Below are 21768 nucleotides of genomic sequence, written 5' to 3' on the forward strand. Positions count from 1 at the left end.
TGTGTTGTTGTGTTTTTAACTCATCTTAAACCAGCTTTTGTCTGGCGTGGCTGCCCCGTCTTCCATCCATCTCTGCTGCTTTTCTCAGAGCTTTGGTTGTTCCCTGTGCTGCTGTGAGCCCTTCTGTAGGGTTGGTGTCCAGGCAGGTTCTGCTCCTGGTGGAATTCCCAGCCCTGTTACCAAGGGAGAAGGGCAGGAACCTGCAGGAAGAGCTGAGCTGGGAGATCAGCTGGGTTTAAAGCACCTGTGGAAGTGCCCCATTGATCTGGGGTGGAGACTGATGGGGGAGAATCAGATGTACAGCAGATTTTCTTCACTCATCCATATAAATGCCTTAAGCATTAGCTATTACACACCGAGTATCAAAAAGTTAACTTGAATTTTAATTTTAACTTTACTCTTTGGAAAGATGGGCTAAATTATGACTATTTTGCCTTTTGACTCCTCTCACCTTATTGCTTTTCAGCCTTGCTGGACATCTTTCTTTCATTAATAAATATAAGTTTTTGCTGTCCAGTAGCAAATAGAGTGTTGGAAGTACAGACTTGTCCTGCCAGCATTGCCAGTCTACTCTTGCCAGCTGATTAATCCTACAGCTTTGCTATGAGTCAGGTAGAAAGGGTTTTTACTTTATTCTGGATGAAATGTTTACCATCTGTCTTTCATGTCTGCATTGCAGATGTGAGCTGGACTAACATCTGGAGGCTTGCTTAAGACTGGCAATGTTTATATTTATAAAAAAAATTATCGCATTGCTTCAGCCAACGTTGCTTTTGCCAATGAAGATTTTCAGTATTTTTACTCCTACATTGGAGTTGCAGCACAGAAATGAGCTGCAGTCACCCATGAGCTGCTCTGACCCTCAGAAAGCTCCTCGGTGTGAGTCACTCAGAGAGTGGATCTGTTGTGGAGGAAAACAGGGAGTTGTAGTGTGACAGACAAACAATTCCACATGCTGAACATTTTGGGTTCGTAGGATGTTTTCCAAAAAGTAAAATTATGCTGTGTGAAGAGGCTGGTGGGAAGGGTGGTGTGGGGTTAGACTGCTGGGGACTGTTATATAATGGAGAATTCTACTGATGTGGATTTTGGCTGCACTTGTTCCACTTGTTCATGTAAATACTTGCTAGTATTTACTAAAGTAAATACTCATTTTCTTCCCAGATAGGCTTTGAAGACAGACTGGCTAAACAAATGCTCACACTGAACATTACTGAGCTGGATAGAGACATTTCTGTATTGCTGTGTTTGGGAAAAGCTAGAAGCTTAGAACAAGAGACATTTTTTGGCACATGCTCAAGGAAGAAGAAACACAGGCAATAGAAAATCTAAAATATATTCTTGAAGGAAGTCTGGAGCTTGTTTCAGGATTAGGACTGCAATGTCTGTATTCTTCTATGGCAGTATTATTACAGCACTATTAAATTGCATTTCCTTTCAGTGGAGTACTTAAAGCTACTTTTTATTTGGTCAAATAGTCATCAAATGTTCTTAGCATCCTGTCCTTTATCCAACTGAGCAGTCCCTGTTTGCCTGTTTGGTGTAGGAAGTTCAGTGTAGAAATTGCAAGGAAGAAACATTCCATCTCTTCTTACCTAAACACTTGGGCAGGTAACTTCTTTTTAGTCTTGTCATTTAAAATTGCTGTTGTGACAGCAGCTGAAGGAGTGTTGAGAAAAATACATTAATTTTACTTTTTTTTTATTTGCTGTTGTGGTGTAGATTTGCCTGCGAATGAAAAACTGTCATAAGCTTTTAATAAGATTTTTTCTTACATGTGCCCTTTTTATATTTGAAAGCCACTCTGGTGGATTTAGTGTTGGTTAATTATTAGTGTATTTATTTTTTGTTGTGAAGTAGGATTAGGAGAAAGGTAAAGTAGGTTTAAAATTTTAAAGGGGTACAAAGAAAAATCTATTAATAGTAACTAAAAGAAAGAGTAATAAAAATTAGAATGAAATCACCCTTTTATATTTACTTCTGAGGGATATTTGTTTTATTTTTTTAGTGAAGGTTGAACCCGAGGCCATATCCTGGCTGTAGCAACTGATCACCCAGATTATTTTTAGTATCACCTGCATGACTACCATCCACTGAAGTTAATTTGCTTTTCTAGGCTCTGGAGTATGGTACAGCTTTGAATTTGTTTTTGAATTATGACAAGTTCGAGTACTCATATTAACAGTTAGTGAGAAGTGTGCTTAGTGAAAAGAAAGTCTGTGACACATTTGAAAATATCATAACTCATAATTAATCAATTAGAATAATTGTCTGCGTCAGACTTAATTTTTGAATTCCAGAGGCCAACTGGAGTGGCAACCAACTTCACATAAAAAAGAAACAGGCTCTGAAAGATAATTAAATGTTGTCTGTTGGAAAAACGATGGCTCCCACATCACCCATGTTTACAGCAACTAGAAACTGTCTCACAATTTTCTTTAATCACTCCTGGGTGTTTTCAGCACTGTAAAACATGAAACCTAATGGGTTTTTGTGGAAGAGTGGAAACTGAATAATAGTGATTTTAGCACTCACTAGATATTATCTGATAATTCTGTTACCAAATGTTTGCAAGTGAGAGGAGGCTAATGGTGGTTTTATATGTGATTTATAAATATATTGATTAGGGAGTTCTGATATGCCTCTCTTTTGGAGCAAGTATTGAAACCCAGTGAGAATCTTTTGCAGAGACTCACCAGCTTGTTTATATTGATTGATAGTGATTCCTCAAGACACTCTCCTGAGTAGAGCAGTAGAATTTATTTTGTATATACTGGATAATGCTGCTAAATCCTGAGAAAGTACCTTACTGAATTAAGCTTCATTAAGTGGATTGTGATTCAAGGAGCAATAGCAGAGTTTCGTTTGTTCCCTTAATTATGGTGGTGATTCATTTGTTTATTTATTTATAAATTTTAGTACTGAAATTAGATTATTGATTAGATCTACTAAGATAACATAACAAAGTTGCTACGTTAAAAGTACTAAAATTGTTTTTTGAAGAAAATAATTTAAAACTTTAAGGATATTGTATACAGAGGGGCCTGACTTGAATCTCACAATGTCCATTATGATATTACTGGTTTGTCTTTATTTGTTAAGTGGTATACAGGACTTCTAATTTCTCATATTAATTTTAAAATAAAGGGAAGTATTTGTATCAGAAATATTTAAAATGAACTTTTTTTTTTTTTAATTAGATTTTTCTGTCCTCTTGGGTTTGGTAGACAGGTTAATTTATATGTGGCTCTACTTGTCACCCAATACTTAAATCACTTTCCAGCTCAGTGAGGTACATTGGATTTCTCTTACAGCCTGACAGCTGGACTTCTCTGTATCTGGAATTTCCAAAATAAATTCAACTCTTCAGAAAATTGCATGAAAACCTGAACTGGTGAATAAAATAACAGCAATTTGCTTTTGTCTTCATTTTGGGTTTTGTTTAAGCTTTTAAGCCTAAGGTGGTCTGGAGAATCTGTTTTGTCTTTAAATGAGTACTCCTTGATGCAAAATTAAGAAACACTGAATATTGTGTGGGAAGTTTGATTCAAAAATCTTAACAGAGTTGCTGGATTTGTTTTATTCCACTTCTGACTCTTCCAGTTCCTTGCCTCTTCCACTCTGAGTGGCACAGGGGGATATGGGGGTTGTAATAAGTTGATAAAACTTCCTCACACTTTTCCCCTCTCCAGTTTGGGGTCTGTCTTTCTCCGTTCAGGGTCTGTCCTTCGGGATAAACCTGCTCCTGCCTGTGCCCTCCCTGAGATGTGGCTCCTTCAGGACTCACCTATCTGCTGTGGTGGTGGAAGTACAGGAGTAAAAATAATTTGGAATATAAACACCTAAGCACCCACTGGATGTAGCAGTGGTGCTCCTGGGAGTTCTTGGGAGTAGAGGAACACCAGCAAGGTTATGGAGAAGTATTTTATGTGTGGCTGTATATATTTATTCTTTACATAAATGCTATGCAGTATGTGGATATCGCAGTAATAATTTTCATGCTGTGTAATTTTATCTGTTCCAGGGAGTATGACTTCTGCAACGTCACCTATCATTTTGAAATGGGACCCCAAAAGCTTGGAAATCAGGACTCTCACAGTAGAGAGACTACTGGAGCCACTTGTTACCCAGGCAAGTGTCTTTGGTTTATTTTTTTTCTTTCTTCAGCCTGATGCTGTATTTACTCTCTTTACATAATTACCTTAATAGTATTTGATAATAAAAACATGAGCAGTTTTTGTTCGTGATCTCTGTTGGAAAGCTCTGTTCAAACATGTTTAGAGACTCTTGTTCTAAATAATTTATAGTCTCAAAATGTGAGCAGGAATACAGTAGCAACAACTATTTACTTATGTCTGTCTTAGAATCTTAACAAACAGTCAAAGATGGGGATCTGACGGAGACATGCTTCTGGTTTGTTATTTCACCATGAAAGACATTTCAGAATACAACCAAACCAAAACCAACCATCCAAATTACAGAAGCTGTTAAAACCTGTTTCATTCTGTCCTGCCATCACTAGGAGTGTGTGTAGAGGCCTGATGCCTTTCTGTTTCCAAGTTGCTCTAAATAGGAAAAGCTGCTTCTTTAATTCCCCCAAAATTGTGTCTCTGTATGGTTCCTCTGCTCCTTCAGTGAGTCACTTTCCAAAGAAATGATATCTTGTTGTCTGCTATTTTGTTTTTGAAAAGAAATACCTTATTTCTCTACAAATTATTCTGGACATGAAAGTCTCTGACTCAAGGCAGAGCATCTTTTGTTCTTTCATTGGATATGGTGATAACATGGTAACTAACTTCCATTGTAAACCCTGATAATGTTGTTCTTGACATGAAAGGCAGATTAAAATCCTGAGTTCACTGTGAAACCAGCTGAAAATGAGGTTGCCAGTTCTCTGTTATTCTGGTGCTGTTCGACATCAGCAAGTGAAGCTGCTGTGCACCAAACTCTGTTGTGAAACTCAAGTTACTGGGTGCTCTGGGAGGGAATTTCCTGTTCTCCTTTTGCTTTATTTTCCACTGTTTTGCCCAGAGAAAAGAAAACATCAGCCCAGAAGTACCATTGTAGCTTCACAGTTTCACCAGGTGCTTGCTGGGTTAAATTTGGGCTCAGCTACGCCTTTGTTTGATAGCGCGCTTGAGCAAACGCAAATCAAGAAATTACAAGCTGAGCTACAAGACGTGGATTTCTTCAATGATAAAAACTCATGTTCCCAAGATTGTATTTTGATGAGCAACAATGTGTTTCTATTTTAGCAGCATGTCAAGGAGACTAGGGAAAATAAAATGCTGTCAAGAGAGGGTAGAGAAATGTTAGGCTATTGTTTTATTCAACTTTTATGAATATTTCCATTCTGATTTCTTCTTTTCATAGGCTTCTATATAATATGAATAAATAAACAAAATAAAGCCTCCTTTTTGAACATGTAATATCATTTCTTGTATTAGGGAAGTAAGTAGATTTGCTTATTTCCCTCTAGTTTGATTCCAGTGGAGTATGTTTGGCTGGAACGTGTCTTATGAACCACACAAACATAATTATGAAAGCTCCAAGTGATGAAAAATGTGTTGCCTTCTTTATCTGTTGCATTTCTAGCTGAGGCTATTCAGCTGCTCTTTCTGCTTTTTTTTTTTTTTTTTTTTTTTTTTTTTTTTTTTTTGTCTCAGATAACTTAATGATCATCCCAGTTTTAAAGACTTTTTGTTTTTTTTTCCTCTGCCTGAAATAGCATTTGTAGTCTGGTCAGGTCAGGAATAATCTCTGGTTTACCTCTGCCTGTGTAGTGGCAGCCTCCACAAGATGCCACGTGCAAAGATTGGGATCTCCTTTAAAAGGTTCAAAGCAATTTCCTTCCTGAGAGAGAGAACATCTAATTTGAAACTTTATCTTGGCAAATAAATAAATAGATACATGTATAGGTGTTTAATCCCATTCAGTTTGAGCTCTGAAGTCCACTTGTGGATTCAAATGAGCTGCTTAACGAGGAGATCTTAGAGATGGGAAATTCTTCCAAAAGTCATTTAAACTGGTCACTGGATAGAAGAGAGAGATTTAATGGCCACAAAATGCAGCAGAACTTTCACAAAAGTTCCTGAACAGCCTTTGAAGGCAGTCCTACTTCCTTAAAGTAATTCAGGTTGGAAAAGTCCTCCAAGATCATCGAATTCAGCCTGTGCCCAGTCCCCACCTTGTCCCCAGTCCATGCCCAGTCCTTCCTTGGACACCTCCAGGGATGGGGACTCCAAACCTCCCTGAGCAGTTCCAGTGCCTGACCACCCATTCAGTGAAGAAATTCTTCCTGACCTCCAACCTGACATTGTTTTTTTTGTTTGTTTGTTTGGTTTTTTTTAATTTTTAATTATTTTTAAAATTTTTTTATGCTTTTTAATGTTCTATTAAAATAGTTTATAAAATATTATAGCATAATATAAAAAGCATTTTACATAATTTAAAAACATTTTTATTAGAGTTTTTACACACTGTTTATGTTAGTAATGATTGTTTTATATTTTTTTTTTGTGAGGAGAGAATTGATAGATTATTAATTTGATCAGTATAGTTGGAGGGGTGGTAATTTTATTTTTTAATTTACTGTTACTTTTAAAATTTTTTATATTATAAAGTTCAAAGTAAAACTTCTAGTTTTTCTTCTTTTCAAAAAAAAACCCCAAAAACTTTATTTCTAATTCTGTAATATATATAATTTTATAGGTGACAGTGGATTGGAGGATGAAATTGCCACCTCTCCAACTATACTGGTCAAATTAATAGTCTATCAAATCTCTCTCTTCTCACAAAGAAGAATGTAAAACAATCATTATTTACATAAACAGTGTATAAAAACTCTAATAAAATATATAAACTTTAAAAATGTAAACAACTTAAAAAAAAAAAACTTTTAAATAACAAAACAACCTGACCCTCCCCTGGCACAGCTCGAGACCATGTCCTCTCATTCTCTCGCTGGTTGTCTGGGGGAAGAGGCCAATCCCCACCTTGGCACAACCTCCTTTTATGAAGCTGTAGAAGAATTTTAATCAACACTTTGGAACAGATTAAATCCTGAGTCCCCTACAGCCAAAACTTGCCTGATCCTATGATTTCCAGCACCACCAGGACAAAATCATGGTTTATTTTGGCATTTGCATTTGAATAATCAGAGTACCCTCTTGTTCTCCATGCTGTATAATTTTGGACAATGCTGGAAAAACTGGAAATTGTGGTATACAAGTTTTAAGGCCCAAAAGTGCTAATTTAGTCCTTTGTATGTGTGAACTTAGACTCTGAACTCAGTGTACGTGTAGGCACATGACTGACAGATTTCCAGATGATGGCACATCTACTGATTTCTACTGATATTTTGGGAGTAACACGGAAATGTGATGTTGGTTTGACAAAGAACACCTCAGTGAGTCAGGGTTAGAGAATGGTGCATTAAAAGTGAATTTTAGACAAGCTCATTAGTGTTCCAGATGAGAAAATATGGATAACCTAAGAATTAATTTAGAAGACAAGAAGGTTGTCTGAGCTGGAGGCAAAAAAAAAAAAATCCAAAAATCTATTAACTGATCATGAGAATGCATTAGAAATGACAGAAATGCATTTATTCTAGGAGGCCCTGAACTAGCAAACTAATTAAAACTTTGTGTGGCTGTCAGAGATGTGAGAGGATTGGAGCTGGCTGGGGTAGCCTGTTCCCAGTGCTTGTTGTCATGGTGGAAGACGAGCAGGTAGGGCCTCTCATGTCATTTATTAATTTGCCAGTACTGAAATTTCTAATAAATATGTGCTGGAAAAAAAAAAAATCATTCAAATTTCTGTTCTCCTCTGTGTTGAAATTACTAATTGAAATGTGTCTCTTCTCTGGCTTTAGTGTCACAATCAGCTAAAAGCATAAGGTAATTGTATTTATTGCTAGTTTTGTTTTCTGACCTTTTTTTTTTTTTTTTTTTGCTATGAGTCTTAAAATTTTTAATTCTACTACATGTTTATAAAGACATATATAATTAAAACATATTCTCAAGGGTTGCTGCCTATTACTCTCACCTTCCTGCATAGTTACCAAGTGGGTTGCAATTTTATTTGTTAGACTGTGGGTGGTTTTCCTAAAAAAAAGAATTACATTTTTAGGAAGGTTTTAACTGCAATTACATGATATTTTATGTATAGCTGAAAAATCAGACTTTTGGAATTTATCCATAAGGAGTCAGGGGATTTGTTTTTGTTGCTGGGGGTTTGAAGTGGTAATTAAATATGAATTTAAATGCAATATATATATATATGTTGAGAAGATAAAAGAAATAAATGCCAAGTATAAACCACCAACTTCCATGCAATTGTTTTTTGAAAAATACCAAAAAATAATCATGTGTGTACAAATGGATGAAAAGATGAAGGAGCTGTGTCAAGTTTTTGAAGATGAGAAGATGAGATTTGCTCTGTTGAGAAGGTTTAAATTTTCTAATGTCTATCTGTGGTTCTTTTCATTAGTTTTGCCTAGGAATTTTAAATTTTCAGCCTATGTGGCTGTTTTACAACTGTGCCTTTATTACCAGAACCATGCAGCAGTTGTGCCTTTTAGGATCTTTACTTTTTTGGACTGTTACTTATTATTCCAGAATTTTAACCACAGCACAAATAATGGTGAGAGTTCCTGTTGCAGACTGTTTGTGACTGATTCTGTTTTCCTTCAGTGTGACACACTTTTGTCCTCCTAGATTTGCTGCAGAGAGACAATTCTGATGGCAGTGCATGTTTTGTGGGTTTTTTTCCCAATAAATTTAAGATGCCAGTTACAGCATCTTAAAGGAAGCAATAATCATAAGGCAGACAAAAATAATTGATTAATGATTTTGTCTTTTTTAAAATAATAACATCACTCAGTAAAATTAGTTGCCTATACCTATGAAATAAATAAGTCATTGGGTGAAATTCCAAAAAGTTTTGTGTTGTTTATGTAGAAAATCATAATAATCATGGCTGATGTTATTATTCATGGATTTAGGACTAATCCAATCCCTTGTACTCTGTGTTTGGAAAGTGGGCAAATTTTTATATTGCCATAAATATATAAACATAACTGCATTCCCAACAATTCCAATTAATTGCATATTACTTACATTTGGTGAACCTGGGTTTTATTAAATTTGAACCTTAAATCTGCTCTGCTCTTTTCCATGAGATTGACATTATTTATTAATTTTGTCAGCTGCATTTGAACCACAGCTTTACTTTTATAGGGTTGGTGAATGTCTTTTCATATTTCAAACAAGTTTGGGAGAATGAGGGTAATGGAGCACTTCATGCCTGATACCCCTTGCACTTGTTTTAGTAATTACACTGAATTCTCCAGAAATTTCTTTATTTGGTAGCTGGATTCAGCTGAAGCTGCCTTCAAGACAGACCTAAGGGGAAATGAATTGCAAAGATTTATTTTTTGATCATTCAAACTCAATTCAATTGTATAATGAGGTTAATATTAGGTCAATATTATTTTTTTTTTTACCTGAACAGGACTGTTCTCCCAGTAGTGAAACTAATTCTTGTTTAGGCTCTTTCTGTCAGAGCAGTCCCAAATCTGTGGTGTTTTTGGGAGTGTGGGAGCCTGGCCTGTGTACCAGTCTTCCCTGGTGTGGATTAGGTGATGGCTGATCCATGTTGGGGAGACAAAGTCAAATCATATCACAAAAGGAGTATGGAACTTTTCTTTCTGAAACTGAACTTCAAACATTTTTATGAAGTTATTAGCTTGAATAGGAAGAGAATCCTCCTTTCTTTCTCCAGCATTATAGAAGCATACAATTGTTTAAGTTGAAAAAACCCTCTAAGATCATCAAGTCCAGCTGTTCCAGCACTGCCAAGGCCACCACTGACCCATGTCCCCAAGTGCCATATCCACATGGCTTTTAAATTATGCCAGGGATGGGGACTCCATCACTGCCCTGGGCAGCCTGTTCTGGTGCTTTACCAGCCTTTCAGTTAAGAATTTTTTCTTGATATCAAATCTAAACCTCCCATGGCACAACTTGTGCCATTTGCTCTTGTCCTAAGTCTCTGCTATATATTGCTTAAAATAATTCCTGATCTGAAAATTGCCAGCTGCCTTTTTACATCAGGATGTTTTTTCAGCCATTAGAGAGGCATCTGTTGCACTCTGGCCATCCCTGTTTCTTGTTGCCATTGGATTCAGTAACATTTGTGCCTCTCAGCGTGCAGACTTTTTGTGCTGTCTAGGAGAACCTTTAGCTAAATTTTGTTTTTTCTGTTTTTATTCTCCCGTGCTTGAAAGCTGCAGGGTATTTTCAGTATGCAGTGTCCTGTAAGATCTGGGCCTTGTCAGTCTGTGCCTCCCATTTTATTCACTGTTCAGAGGTGTTTATGTGTGTGTACTTTGGATTTTGTGCATGTGCAGGTTGGGATTTCCAGGGGGAAGAGTGAGGACTCAGAGGGATTTAGGTCTCATCCATTACTCCCATGTTCTGCTTTTATGGAATGATGGTTCTTAACTCAGAGCAATGCAGTATGATGGCTGCTTTTTCTTCTCTCCAGCTGTACAAGTCACTGTGGAAAGATGGTGAGAAAATTTGTCACTGGTGTATTGTAGCTGGAAATGCAGATTGTGCCGGGAGCATTTTGGGTGTGCAGTAAGCTGTGACTGAAAAAGCTCATGGCTAAAATGAACCTGCTCTAATTTGTAATTCATTTCATGAAATGCTGGATTTTCCATGCATTGTAAAACTCCTAAATTCTCTTCATCATTAGGCAATTATTAGCAGCTCAGGGTTACCTGAAAGTGTTTTTGTCTTTATGTGATACGGACAAAATAATTTTCTTTGCAGAATGGTTTGGTTGGAAGGGACCTGAAAGATCATCTTGTTCCAACCCCCTGCCATGGGTATGGACACCTTCCACTATCCCAGGTTGCTCCAAGCCCTCTCCAGCCTGGCTGACTCTTTTCTGTTAAGTGTAGGGATGAATTAATGCAAGCAAGTTTCATTGCTGGAGCCCAGGAAGGTCCCTGATCCTGTCTCCATCCTGTATCCTGAAATAGTATCTTTGCAACTTGTCTAGACAGCTTTCTGACCCAGTTCTATTCTTGCAGATGGTTTTCTGGCAGCTTTCAAGGAAGATTTTTCAGAAAATGTTCTTGCCTGGGATTTCCAAACTCTAATCAAGAAGATCAATCTAGTTATTGAAGTGTTCTTCTTCTGCTTGTGTCCTTGAGGATGTATAGAAAATCTAGTGAAACAGGGATGAGCCTTTTTCATGTCCCCAAATCCACAACTCAGCAAGTTCTTAACAATCCTGCTGATTTAATTTGGGTCATCCCTGTAGAAGGGGAACATCTAAAGGTTTTGAGGGAAAATTGGCTTTGATTGCATTTTTAGATTATTTTTTTCCCAGTTTGCTTGAAAAGTTCTATGTTTTGGGTTTTTTTTCCCAAAACATCTTGTGAACTGCCTGTCACTTCCAAAATTTCTCAGGGTTAACAAATATATCAGCAAATTACATTAGTTTTCTTTTATGTTAAAAATGCTGATTAAAGCGGGATAGGTATATCACCTCATGTTTTAAAAGATGATTGCATAATTGAAAGGCCTTTTCAATTTGGCTAATAAGGAAATCCTTGTTCATAACATAAACTTTTATTTACTCAAAGCGTTTGACACATTTTTTGCCAGTGGTTAAATTAAAGACTTCAGAATTACTGCAGCAGATACAAGTGCTGACATAATAATTTATATAACTGGAATGGTTCTAAGTCTAGGCTATTTTTCTCATACAAATATAGGGCTTTAACAGGTGGGTAACTTCAAAATAATGTTTTTAATATCACTAAATGTGAATCAAGTGTATTAAAATAAAGAATTTTAGTTACATACTGTATGATCAGGGCCTTGGTGTGATTTGTTAAGGAGCAAATTCCAAATAACTGTTCAAATATCCAACTGAATGTGAGCTCATCATAACATGATAGAGTGATCCTTAAGTGCATCAGCTGCTGGGTGTAAAGTAAATTTTACTGAGGTGTTATTATTATTGTAACACAGTGTTTCTTAATGGAATTATTATTGGAAGGATTTCCCCTTCTCACAAAAGCTGGTGACAAATTCGAATGAGATCAGTGAAGAATCATGTGAATTATTGCATTTTTGTATTTTAATGGCAGCCTAAAGACTTTGTATACATTTCATCTGTACAAAGGCTTATCAATTAAAAATAAATTGTCTTAAATTTGCTGCCAGTATAGATTTTGAGACTATTTTTGGTAGCACTTATAATGTAAATTAATATTTTATGGTTCTAATCTAAACTAAACTAGAATATGGGATTCACACCCTGAAACTAAAACATCCAAACACTAAACACCCTCATCAAGGATTTTGGAGTAGCTATTTGCAGGACAAGTAGTAACTTAGTAAGTTAAGAGGTATTATGATCTTAACCAGTGTATGTTTGTGTATCAGGAAGAAGTTATTTTGTAGTGAAGGTTTTTTTTATTAATCCTACAAGATCCTCTGCCTTGAAAATGAAATGGTAAGTGAATGTATTTTTGAAGTGTGGCACTCATGAGGTGTTTTAAATCTTGAGGTCACTTTGGGTCTCTCATGACAAGAGAGACTTTGAGGGACTGGAGAGAGTCCAGGGAAGGGATCAGAGCTGGGGAAGGGTCTGGAGCACCAGGAGAGGCTGAGGGAGCTGGGAAGGGGCTCAGCCTGGAGAAAAGGAGGCTCAGGAGGGACCTTGTGGCTCTGCACAGCTCCTGACAGGAGGGGACAGCCGGGGGGGTCGGGCTCTGCTCCCAGGGACAGGGACAGCAGGAGAGGGAACAACTTTAGATTGGTTATTTGGGAAAATTTTGTCACGGAAAGGGTTATTAAGAAAATGGAGTCATCATCTCTGGAAGTGGTCAAAAACTGTGTGGATGCAGCACTTGAGGGCGTGGTTAGGTGTCCTTGGTTGATGGTTGGACTTGTTGATCTTAAAGGTCTTTTCCAACCTTAATAACTCTGTGAGATGCTTTAGGTCCACCAGGAGTCATAAATCCGGCAAAATAATTACTGGAAGAACAAAACCCTACAGTAATGGGTCTTCTCTCTTTCTGAATCAGGGAGGGAGCAGTGTTGCTTATTTTCTGTCATCAGATTTGCCAGGGAAAAGAGAAAATAGAGCAGCACCTCTGTGATTAAATATGTATGTTTCTAATGACTTCAGGAGCAATTTGGGTATTGAAGTTTGCAATCCATCTTAGCTTCATTCTTCAGAGTGATCTGAAAATCTTACGTTCTTCTTTTTCATTAACTTAATTAGCTGTGTGTGTCATTAGTCTGGAAAAGTTAGAAGGGATAGAAAATAATCCTAATTACAAAAATAATACCCTAATTACAAGATTTTGCTTTGAGGTGTTAATTAACCTAATTCTAATGATCCATGTTCTGAGAAGCAGTGGCAGTTTCTGTTCCATTGTCCTTCAATATGTATTTCTGAACACTGACTGATTTATTTATTACTGATTTATTTTATTACTGATTTATTTGCAGTTCAAAGGACTCAGGGCATGGGTACATGGATGGTTCCTTTGTTAATTTCTATGGAATATTGATTCCATTGGATGTACAACTTTGAATGGATCCAATTAGACTTTTTGGGTAATTTTGACAGTTTTATGAAATTAATTATTTTTATATTTTTTTTGTAACTAGAGAGATTTGAGCTTTTGGTATGTTTTAAAGATGACCTTGATTTTCCACCAGGGAAATTTAAATGCAGTTTTGCCTTAAGAAAATGGTGTTTTTGTGCCTTAAGCACAATAGTGTAAATTACTGTATTTGTTTTCCTGTTTGGTAAATTAATTTTCAGTATCTTTTCTCACAAGCTCATCAGTGGTTGGTGTTCTTGAATATTATGTGTCTGAGCAGCAAATGCTCAGACTGGGATGAAATATCCTCTTTTACTTGTCTCTTTCAATGGGATGATTAATATTTTCTCTTTTTTATATTGGAGTTTCTCTCTTATTTAGTCGGTTTCTCTGTTCTCTTGTAGTACTTTGATACTCATTGATGAGACTTCAAACCTTTTACTAATTTATCATGAGGGTATTAAGGATATATAACTCATTTTTAGCTTATTCGACACAGATTAATTCAATATTGTGCAGATGACCTTTGATGAATACACAAGGAATATTTCTCTGCTGAGTAGAAATTTTCCTTTTTGTAGATATCTGTTTTTTTTAAATAAGTCTTTTTAATATCCTAAATGAAGGCAGCACTAGAATTTTGATTCTCATTCAGTTTCTTGGGTCAGTGTGGAACAAAAAACTATCTGCATGAATTTCCTCTCTTCCTTCATGAATAAAAGGGTATTTAGCCAAAAAAAAAAAAAAAAAGCTCAGTCATAACAAAGTAACCTTGACACTTAATGTGAGTATTGTTCGTTATGAACCTGTTTTAAATATGAAAATTGAGTATACGTAGCATTTTAACTAATTAATTTTCACTTAAGAATTTAAGAATTTTCACTTAAGCTTAATTTTCACTTAAGAAACTGGTAGTGTGGAAGAGGATAAACCAAAAGTATTGGGTTTGCATGGCCAGGTTTTGGTCGGGAGGGGACTCCAGGTTTTGGTGAGAAATTGCTGGACGCTTCCCCATGTCCATGGAGCCAATTCCAGCCAGCTCCAGGATGGACTCACCACTGGACAAGGCTCTGCACTTTCCTGCTCTAAATCCTTATCTCCTTGTACAAACAGTTAATCTGTAAGTTTCCAGAGAAGGGTTTTGGAGAAACGAGATTTGCAACAGGAATTAATTTTTCTGATTCATTTCATCTTGCTCCCTGGTAATGAAAATGAATTGTACCTGCTTATGCTAATAATAAATACTTCAATTGGAAGGTGTTCATGTGAAAATATGATGAATCCAGTGTGCTGAATGGCTTCTGAATGTGGAGTTGAATATGTATTAATGTATTCAGTTTTTCTCCCAGGGAATTACACAAATCTACACCCTCAGTGTGGAATGATTAAGCTTTTACTACTCTGCTTGAAATACTTTAATTGGCAGGTAGTTTTATACTTTCCTGACAAAGATGGAAAAATATGAGGGAAATGCATGCATATGAGGCCTAACATTTCTATCTATTTTAATATCTATACCTATAGATACTAAAATAGATATAGATATCTATCTTATTTTTCTTCTTTCTTTTCTGTCTGCTTGGTACATATTCTTTAAATCTGCTTCATTCCCATGTTCCACCTCATAAGATCTCTGTGAATGCTTCCATAGCCTGTAATTTTTGTTTTTTTTTATTTCTTTTTAGGCTGAGTTTTTTAATGTATGTGCAGTATGATATTGCTAACTGTTGGAATGTGGTGGATTAACAAATTTTGTGGCAGTGCTTTTACCCTTCATGGAAAAGTAAATGGTTTTTGTTTGTGCAGTTCCTGTCTGACACAACTGAAATACTTGTTAGAGTAGCTGGAAACATGCACGTGTATCCTTGTTGTAGTGCTGACTGTGAACACTGAGTTAATTTTTAATGGTCCATGCCCTGTAAAATAAGCATTTCTTTGTGAGCCACTGATACGATGATTAAATCCACTAGCAAAGAGATACATTCATTTTGGAGCTCCTGAATTCAGCAGCATTCCAGCTCATATGTTCAGGATGCATCAGGGTCACATCATTTACTTCCAGCCAGAAATCACTGCCACTTTACACACAACCCTTTTTATCCACAGAATATTTGTAATGGTGTTACTGCAACTCTAAAGAATTCCTGAAAGTCAATTTAAATGTTGGAATCCAAAATGCAGAGAATTCTCAGAACTTTGGGCCTGTGAGCCAAAGCTTAGAATTAAACACAAGATTTGATCTGAGACCTTGGAAAATGCTTCCAAACTTAGGTGCTAGAAGCAATAATGTAGATTTATAGTTTAAAGCAGAGACATGTTAAGCTAAGAAATATAAAGTTTAGAGTTTAATTCATAGAAAAAAATAAAACAGCGACAAAAGTAAACAAAGAGATGAGAATGCAGTACCGTAGGTTTGTGTGCCATAACATGATTAGCTAAAAAGGCTTACACTGTGCCATAAGTCCATAAGACAAAATATTTAAAGATTAAGTCAAAAACATAAATATCCTTGTTAGCAGAGTTTTATAGTCAATAAATCCTTAAAATGTCATGTAGCTAAAAGTCTTGTAACCTTCTAAACCATACTGTAACAATGTGAGCCAAACTCATCCTTCCTACTTATGTAAAAATTAAGAAAAGAAACCGCATAATCAAAAGCAACTCTGAATTCCCATCTCAAATTCCTTCCAAAATTGGGAATTTTTGCTTGTGTTAGAGCACAGAGGAAGAAACATCAGGCTGTGAGCTGCATCTATTCCCTTCCCTGTGGCAGACAGCTCTGGAGGCAGAAGTTTCTACTTCCTTGCTGGTTTGCTTGGCCAATAAGAAGAGATAAGGAACATCATTTTATATTTTCATATTTTGGTTGGTACCTAGTTGCTAGAGATTTTATTCTCTTTGTAAAGGGCATTCCTGTGTTTCCACCTTGGTTGTCTGTCAGGTTTTGTTTTACCCTCTCAAAGGGCATCCTGTGAGTCCATCTCTTTACTTACATTTTAGTTGTTTTGAATATTGTGTAGAAAGTAGAATTAGGTTTTCATTAAAGAAAAGGTGGGGAGGATGATTTTTGACACTGGTAAAAATTTCAGCAGTTGTACTGGTATTTAGGGGATTTGGTCTCTTTTAAAAATTAACTTTCTTCTAGCAGTAGGCAAGCTGCAAGAGTGGAAATGATTATTGTAATCATCATCCTAGAGCTTTTTCAGGTATTTAAATTTTACTGAACAAAAGTTACTAAGCACTTTGAGACTGAAGGCTGAAATTTTCAGCTCAGTGTAGCAGATCATTGCATAATATTTTATACATCTTTAATGAGAGATTAGTAATGCTTTTGTTCTGCACACCTCTCAGCCTTTTTCACTGAACTGAAAGTATCCAAGAGTAAAATTGATCCAATCAAGTTACAAAATTGTGTTCTTTTTTCAAGTGATTGGCCCTGCAGTTTTCTCAGTAGACATTAGAGTCTGTGAAGGATGCTGGCTGTGGGATTTGTGCTTTGTTTTTTTGTGGGGTTTTTTTTGTGGTTTTCTTTGGGTTCTGTGGTTGTTTTGGTTGTTTGATTTCAGTACTTTTTATTTATTTTCTTTGTTTTGTGACTGTTTTGGCTTTACAACCCGGCACCAACCCTGGATGAGCCAGCAAAGACATTGAACATCCGTAGATCTTTTATTTTCCATCTCTAATGGAAATGAGATGGAAAGCCTGGAATATCAGTTTGTAGTGAGCTGTGGAACTTTTATGTATAATCAAATAGTGGCTTTATACATACTTTTGTCAGCAGAGAAATTAGAAGCCAGTTATGTCAAAAACTACATCAGAATAAATGAAGCTGCTTTATGAGCTTTCCTTTTCATTACCAGTGATGCTGCTAAAGCTGATTTGACCTGAGGTGGAATAAATCCCTTAAAAGTCTTCTGCAGCCTTTCCTACAAGACTGCTGGGACAGGGAACCCAAAGGATCTTTAAGTTTCTGTCACGTCCTCGTCCTCCTGGGCTCCCTTCCAGCCCTTTGCTCTCACCAATCACTTGGGTTTGTCCCCAGGCCTCATCCTATTCCAAAATGCCTATAAAACTTAGGAATTGCATGTCAAGAAAGTGCAATTAAATATTTTTGAACTGGAAAGAAAAGGACTGAAAATATTAAAGATCTCATTCTTTATGGAATAGAATTTTGTAAAGGAAAGCAGTTTTAGAACATTGGAGGTGAGGATGTGAGAAGTTCAGTTTCACATTTTAGCTTCCTTTAGTGACTTTATGAAGGATTGTCTTACTGCTCCCATTTGACCATTTTTGTCTCTTCTTTCAAACACCTCCCTTAGCCAAAAAAAAAAAAAAAAAAAAAAATTTCTAGTTGTTAGATCATCAATCTAGGTCCTGTGATAATTTCTTCTCTTTTTTTTCTTCCCCCTTATTCTTCCTGGATATGAGACCAGGGTCTTCTTAAATTCTTTTCAGAATGTTTGCTTTAAAAAATAAATTAAAAATCACTGCAGCTTTAACCCAGACGCAGTTGTGCCTTTCTTCAGGCCACACTCTGTGGTGGTCCTTGATTTTCTCTGCCAAACTCTTTAAGTAGATTCTTGCTTTTACAGTTGTTGTGTCAGTGCTCCTTAAGGCTCCCATGGTAACATCTGCCTCCAGGTTTTTCCTTACCCTTGACTCTGACACAGCTTTTGAATTTGTGTGTTTTTATTACAGGAAAGGACAGAAATCAGCAGGGTTGCATTTATTAGTTTAGAATTACCTGTTTTAGAGAAAATCGTTTCAGGTTAACAGCCTGTTGGGTCTGGATTCATTGGCTGCTTGCATATTGAGTTTCAGGAGGCTTGTTTAAAGAAGTCTTCATTGGAAAATCAGTCATGTTACAATTGTTCTGTGGAACTGGCAGTCTGAGCTGCAGATTTAGTTGCAGATTTCACATTGAATTGCTGGCAAATACAAAGGTAATGCACAGTGGATGAGTCAACTCAGTTGCAGTGAGTCAGGAGCTCTTCTTTTACTGATACAGCCATCAGAATGCTAAGGCTTCAAAGGAAGGTATAAAATTAAATGTAATATATCATTTTTTATATCCCTTTTCTCCATCTCACTGCCCAGTACTGTACAGAACATTTTCCTATTGATTTCTTCATTGGTGGCTGCTCTAAACTTGCAGGAGGCTGTGCTGGGGTGGGGATGTGGGGCTGTCACTGTGCACTCTGTGAGGTGATGGATTTGTCATCACGGTTCCTGAGCACTCTGCAAGGAGCTTATTGAGCCAGAAAATGAATATGTGTAATCAGCATCTCATTTCACAAAAGTCCAGCAGGGAAGCCTGTGCTGGGTTCCAGAATTTCCATTTCTGTAGGGTGGAACTATCGAAAACTTAATTGTGGCATCAAAATGTGCCTTTTGCTGGAGTCATTAAGTCCCACTTTTGTCCACTGAGAATATGTGGGAAACTTGATATTCATAAAGCCTTTATTAACATTTGTAATTTCATTTTATACTCCTGCACAACTCATTTTTACTTTTCATGAGATTTTTATGATGTTGCTTATCCTTGTCAATGTATTTATTGCAGTCTTACTTTAGTAAATCTCCTACAGGTTACTGAAGAACTTTAAATAAAAAACATAATCTGAGGCTCTATTATTGTGTTTTATTCTGGTTTGACACATTTTCTTTTGAAGTAACAAAATCTCTGTATTTCAGATGTTTCTGAGTCTTAGTCCCGATTTAGATTTAATAGATTTTGGATTTAGTTAAGATTCTGTCTTGATACAAGGTGCATATATGAAAAAAAAAATAGCATTTTGCATTACATTTCCCATATTGATCAGATCAACACATTCTGTTGACCGTATTGATCAAGTCTGATTAACCACCCTAGACCTGAATGCTCAATTATTTTATGGCAAGATTCACACATTACTCAAATATTTTTCCTTCTATAGGAGGTATTTTAAAGGAGAGTGACACATCCACACACACACAAAAAAAAAAAAGGGTGGGGAAGGACGAAGGGAAAAAAAAAAAAGTTTTACTGAATCAGTTTGTTTGATGCTTCTTCTAAATGAATTTGGAAAATTTGAATATTTTCCCCCCATGTAAGACTTTTGAATATGTTTTGAATATTTCCCCCCCCCATGTAAGACTTTTGATTATATTGTATCCCCCAGCACAGTTAATGTTCTAAAATTGCTTCTGCTTGGAGATGAGATGCAAATGATGGTTCACTGTTCATCAGGCATTTCTGTTTGCTGTATCCTATTTATTCATTTAGCACAGATCTTTATTTTTGTGAGCCATTCCACACAGGGAAGTGTAAGGCAGCTATTCCCTACATAAGGGAGCCAATCCCTTCTGCAGCTGGAGGGATGGCAACTGGGTGTACTGGGGAGCAAATAGTGGGGAACTGGGAAATCACAACCCTCCAGGGGCTGAAATGCTGGTGGAATGAGTGCTCACAGAGCAGCCTTGGCTGACTTAGTGTGAACACTTCATCCAAAACAAAAAAAACCACTTGCAGTCTTATCCTCTCAAGGTAAATTTTTATGACAACAACGTTATCCCTGAGTCTCTTAACAGATGTGTCTAAAAGATCAGCAAAATCTAGTCATGATGAGAATCTGACCTGCCTTTGCCTTGCTTCTGAAGTGGCTGATTGGAATAAAACATTGCTGGATAAGACAGCTGAGCAGTCGTCTAACTTCATGAAAGAAGAAAAACAACAAAAACCTCAAGTATTCGGAGAGCGCCGTAGGCAATTGGAAAGTTTTGGAGCTCAGAAGAGAGATTGCTGTTTAGTGACACACGTTTGAGGAGCTGTGGCACTGCAGGGATGATATACCAGTATGCTTTGAAAGAAAATGTCTGTAAAACAGTGCTTGCTCCACAAATTTTTGCTAGTATTGTTTTTTTCCTGGCATGGTTGCCCAGCGGCAGGACACAATGGAAATACATTCTTTCTACCCAAACTTTATCAGCTCATTCAAAATAGGAGTATTTGTAAATATAACTAAAATTGGAAGGTTTGCAAGCATAATTTTGTTATTTTTGGTGAGGTCCTGGCGGAGGGTGCCCAGAGAAGCTGTGGATGCCCCTGGATCCCTGGAAGTGCCCAAGGCTGGGCTGGGCTTGGAGCACCCTGGGCTTGTGGAAGGTGTCCCTGTCCATGGCAGGGCTTGGAGCTGGATGTTCTGCAAGGTCCCTAACAACTCAAACCATTCTCTGATTCTCAAGTTATAAAAATGCTATTGATTTATGATCTGCATTACTCAAAGAAATGATTTTTTTATAGTCAGAGGAGAATGAAATTACGATTTTTTTAAAAAAAATATGGGTGAAAAACTAAGGTGTTGGGAAAAGGTGCTGTGAGCTTTTGATTTGTTCCTGTTATTGTTCATTTTGAGATTTCTAAAGCAGAGAGATGTGGAAATCACTTGGGCATTTTTTGGAAAAGGTTCAAGGTGGAATGAAAAGCCAAAGCAGCCAATGCCACATTGGGCAGGCTCTTCTCCCTCTGGTGCCTTCCTGACCTCACCTCTGCCATGCAGGAGATGGGGACACTGATGGGGTCTGCTCAGCAAACAGGCTGTAGAACACTGGAAAAAAAACCACATTTGAATGATACTGTTCTAGAAATGGTAAAACCACTGTTGATGAGCCTCTTTACAAAAATGTAATGTACTATCAACAGCCCAAGTGTGAAACTGAAGCAAGAGGGGAGATATAATTTCATGCAAATCCATAAATACTTGAAAGCAGAGTATTAGTAGCAGATTGTCTCAAGTCTAATATTCTCTACTTATTTGTTTATGAGCTGAGAGGAATTAAATTTTCTACTTTCTCGTCCTTACAAGTTTGTGCTGTGAGAAATACTGTGGAATTTATAACGTGGTATTTTATAATTCTGTTTCATGACTCTGGAATTTACTGGTTTATTTTTATTCACTTGATTTATGAAAACAATTGGAACTCCTGCTAATTTTACTGCAAGTACTTCTTTAGTGCTAAGGACATACTTATGTGCTGTGCTGGGTACAGGTTTTCCTTGAAATTCCTCCCTGGTAAGAACTGGAACTTTCAGTCCTCTGTTTCTTTTTTAGCTGTTGCTTGTTATGAACAAGTGGCAGTTAAAAGAAGAA

At 36.8% G+C, this 21768-nt stretch overlaps 1 protein-coding gene across 3 annotated transcripts in view; it reads left to right on the forward strand.

Annotated features, from left to right (window-relative positions):
- CTNNA2 (catenin alpha 2) overlaps nt 1-21768 on the forward strand; it is a 471460-nt gene that overhangs the window by 51159 nt on the left and 398533 nt on the right. For all 3 annotated transcript variants that reach the window (XM_030270317.4, XM_072927892.1, XM_002188730.7), the window contains exon 2: nt 4025-4131. In XM_030270317.4, the coding sequence (XP_030126177.1) occupies nt 4030-4131 (102 nt within the window). In that variant the 5' untranslated portion in view covers nt 4025-4029. The remainder of the gene's footprint in view (nt 1-4024; nt 4132-21768) is intronic.

This window comes from Taeniopygia guttata, chromosome 4 (genome assembly GCF_048771995.1).
Source record: "Taeniopygia guttata chromosome 4, bTaeGut7.mat, whole genome shotgun sequence".
In the NCBI taxonomy this organism is placed as follows: Eukaryota; Metazoa; Chordata; class Aves; order Passeriformes; family Estrildidae; genus Taeniopygia; species Taeniopygia guttata.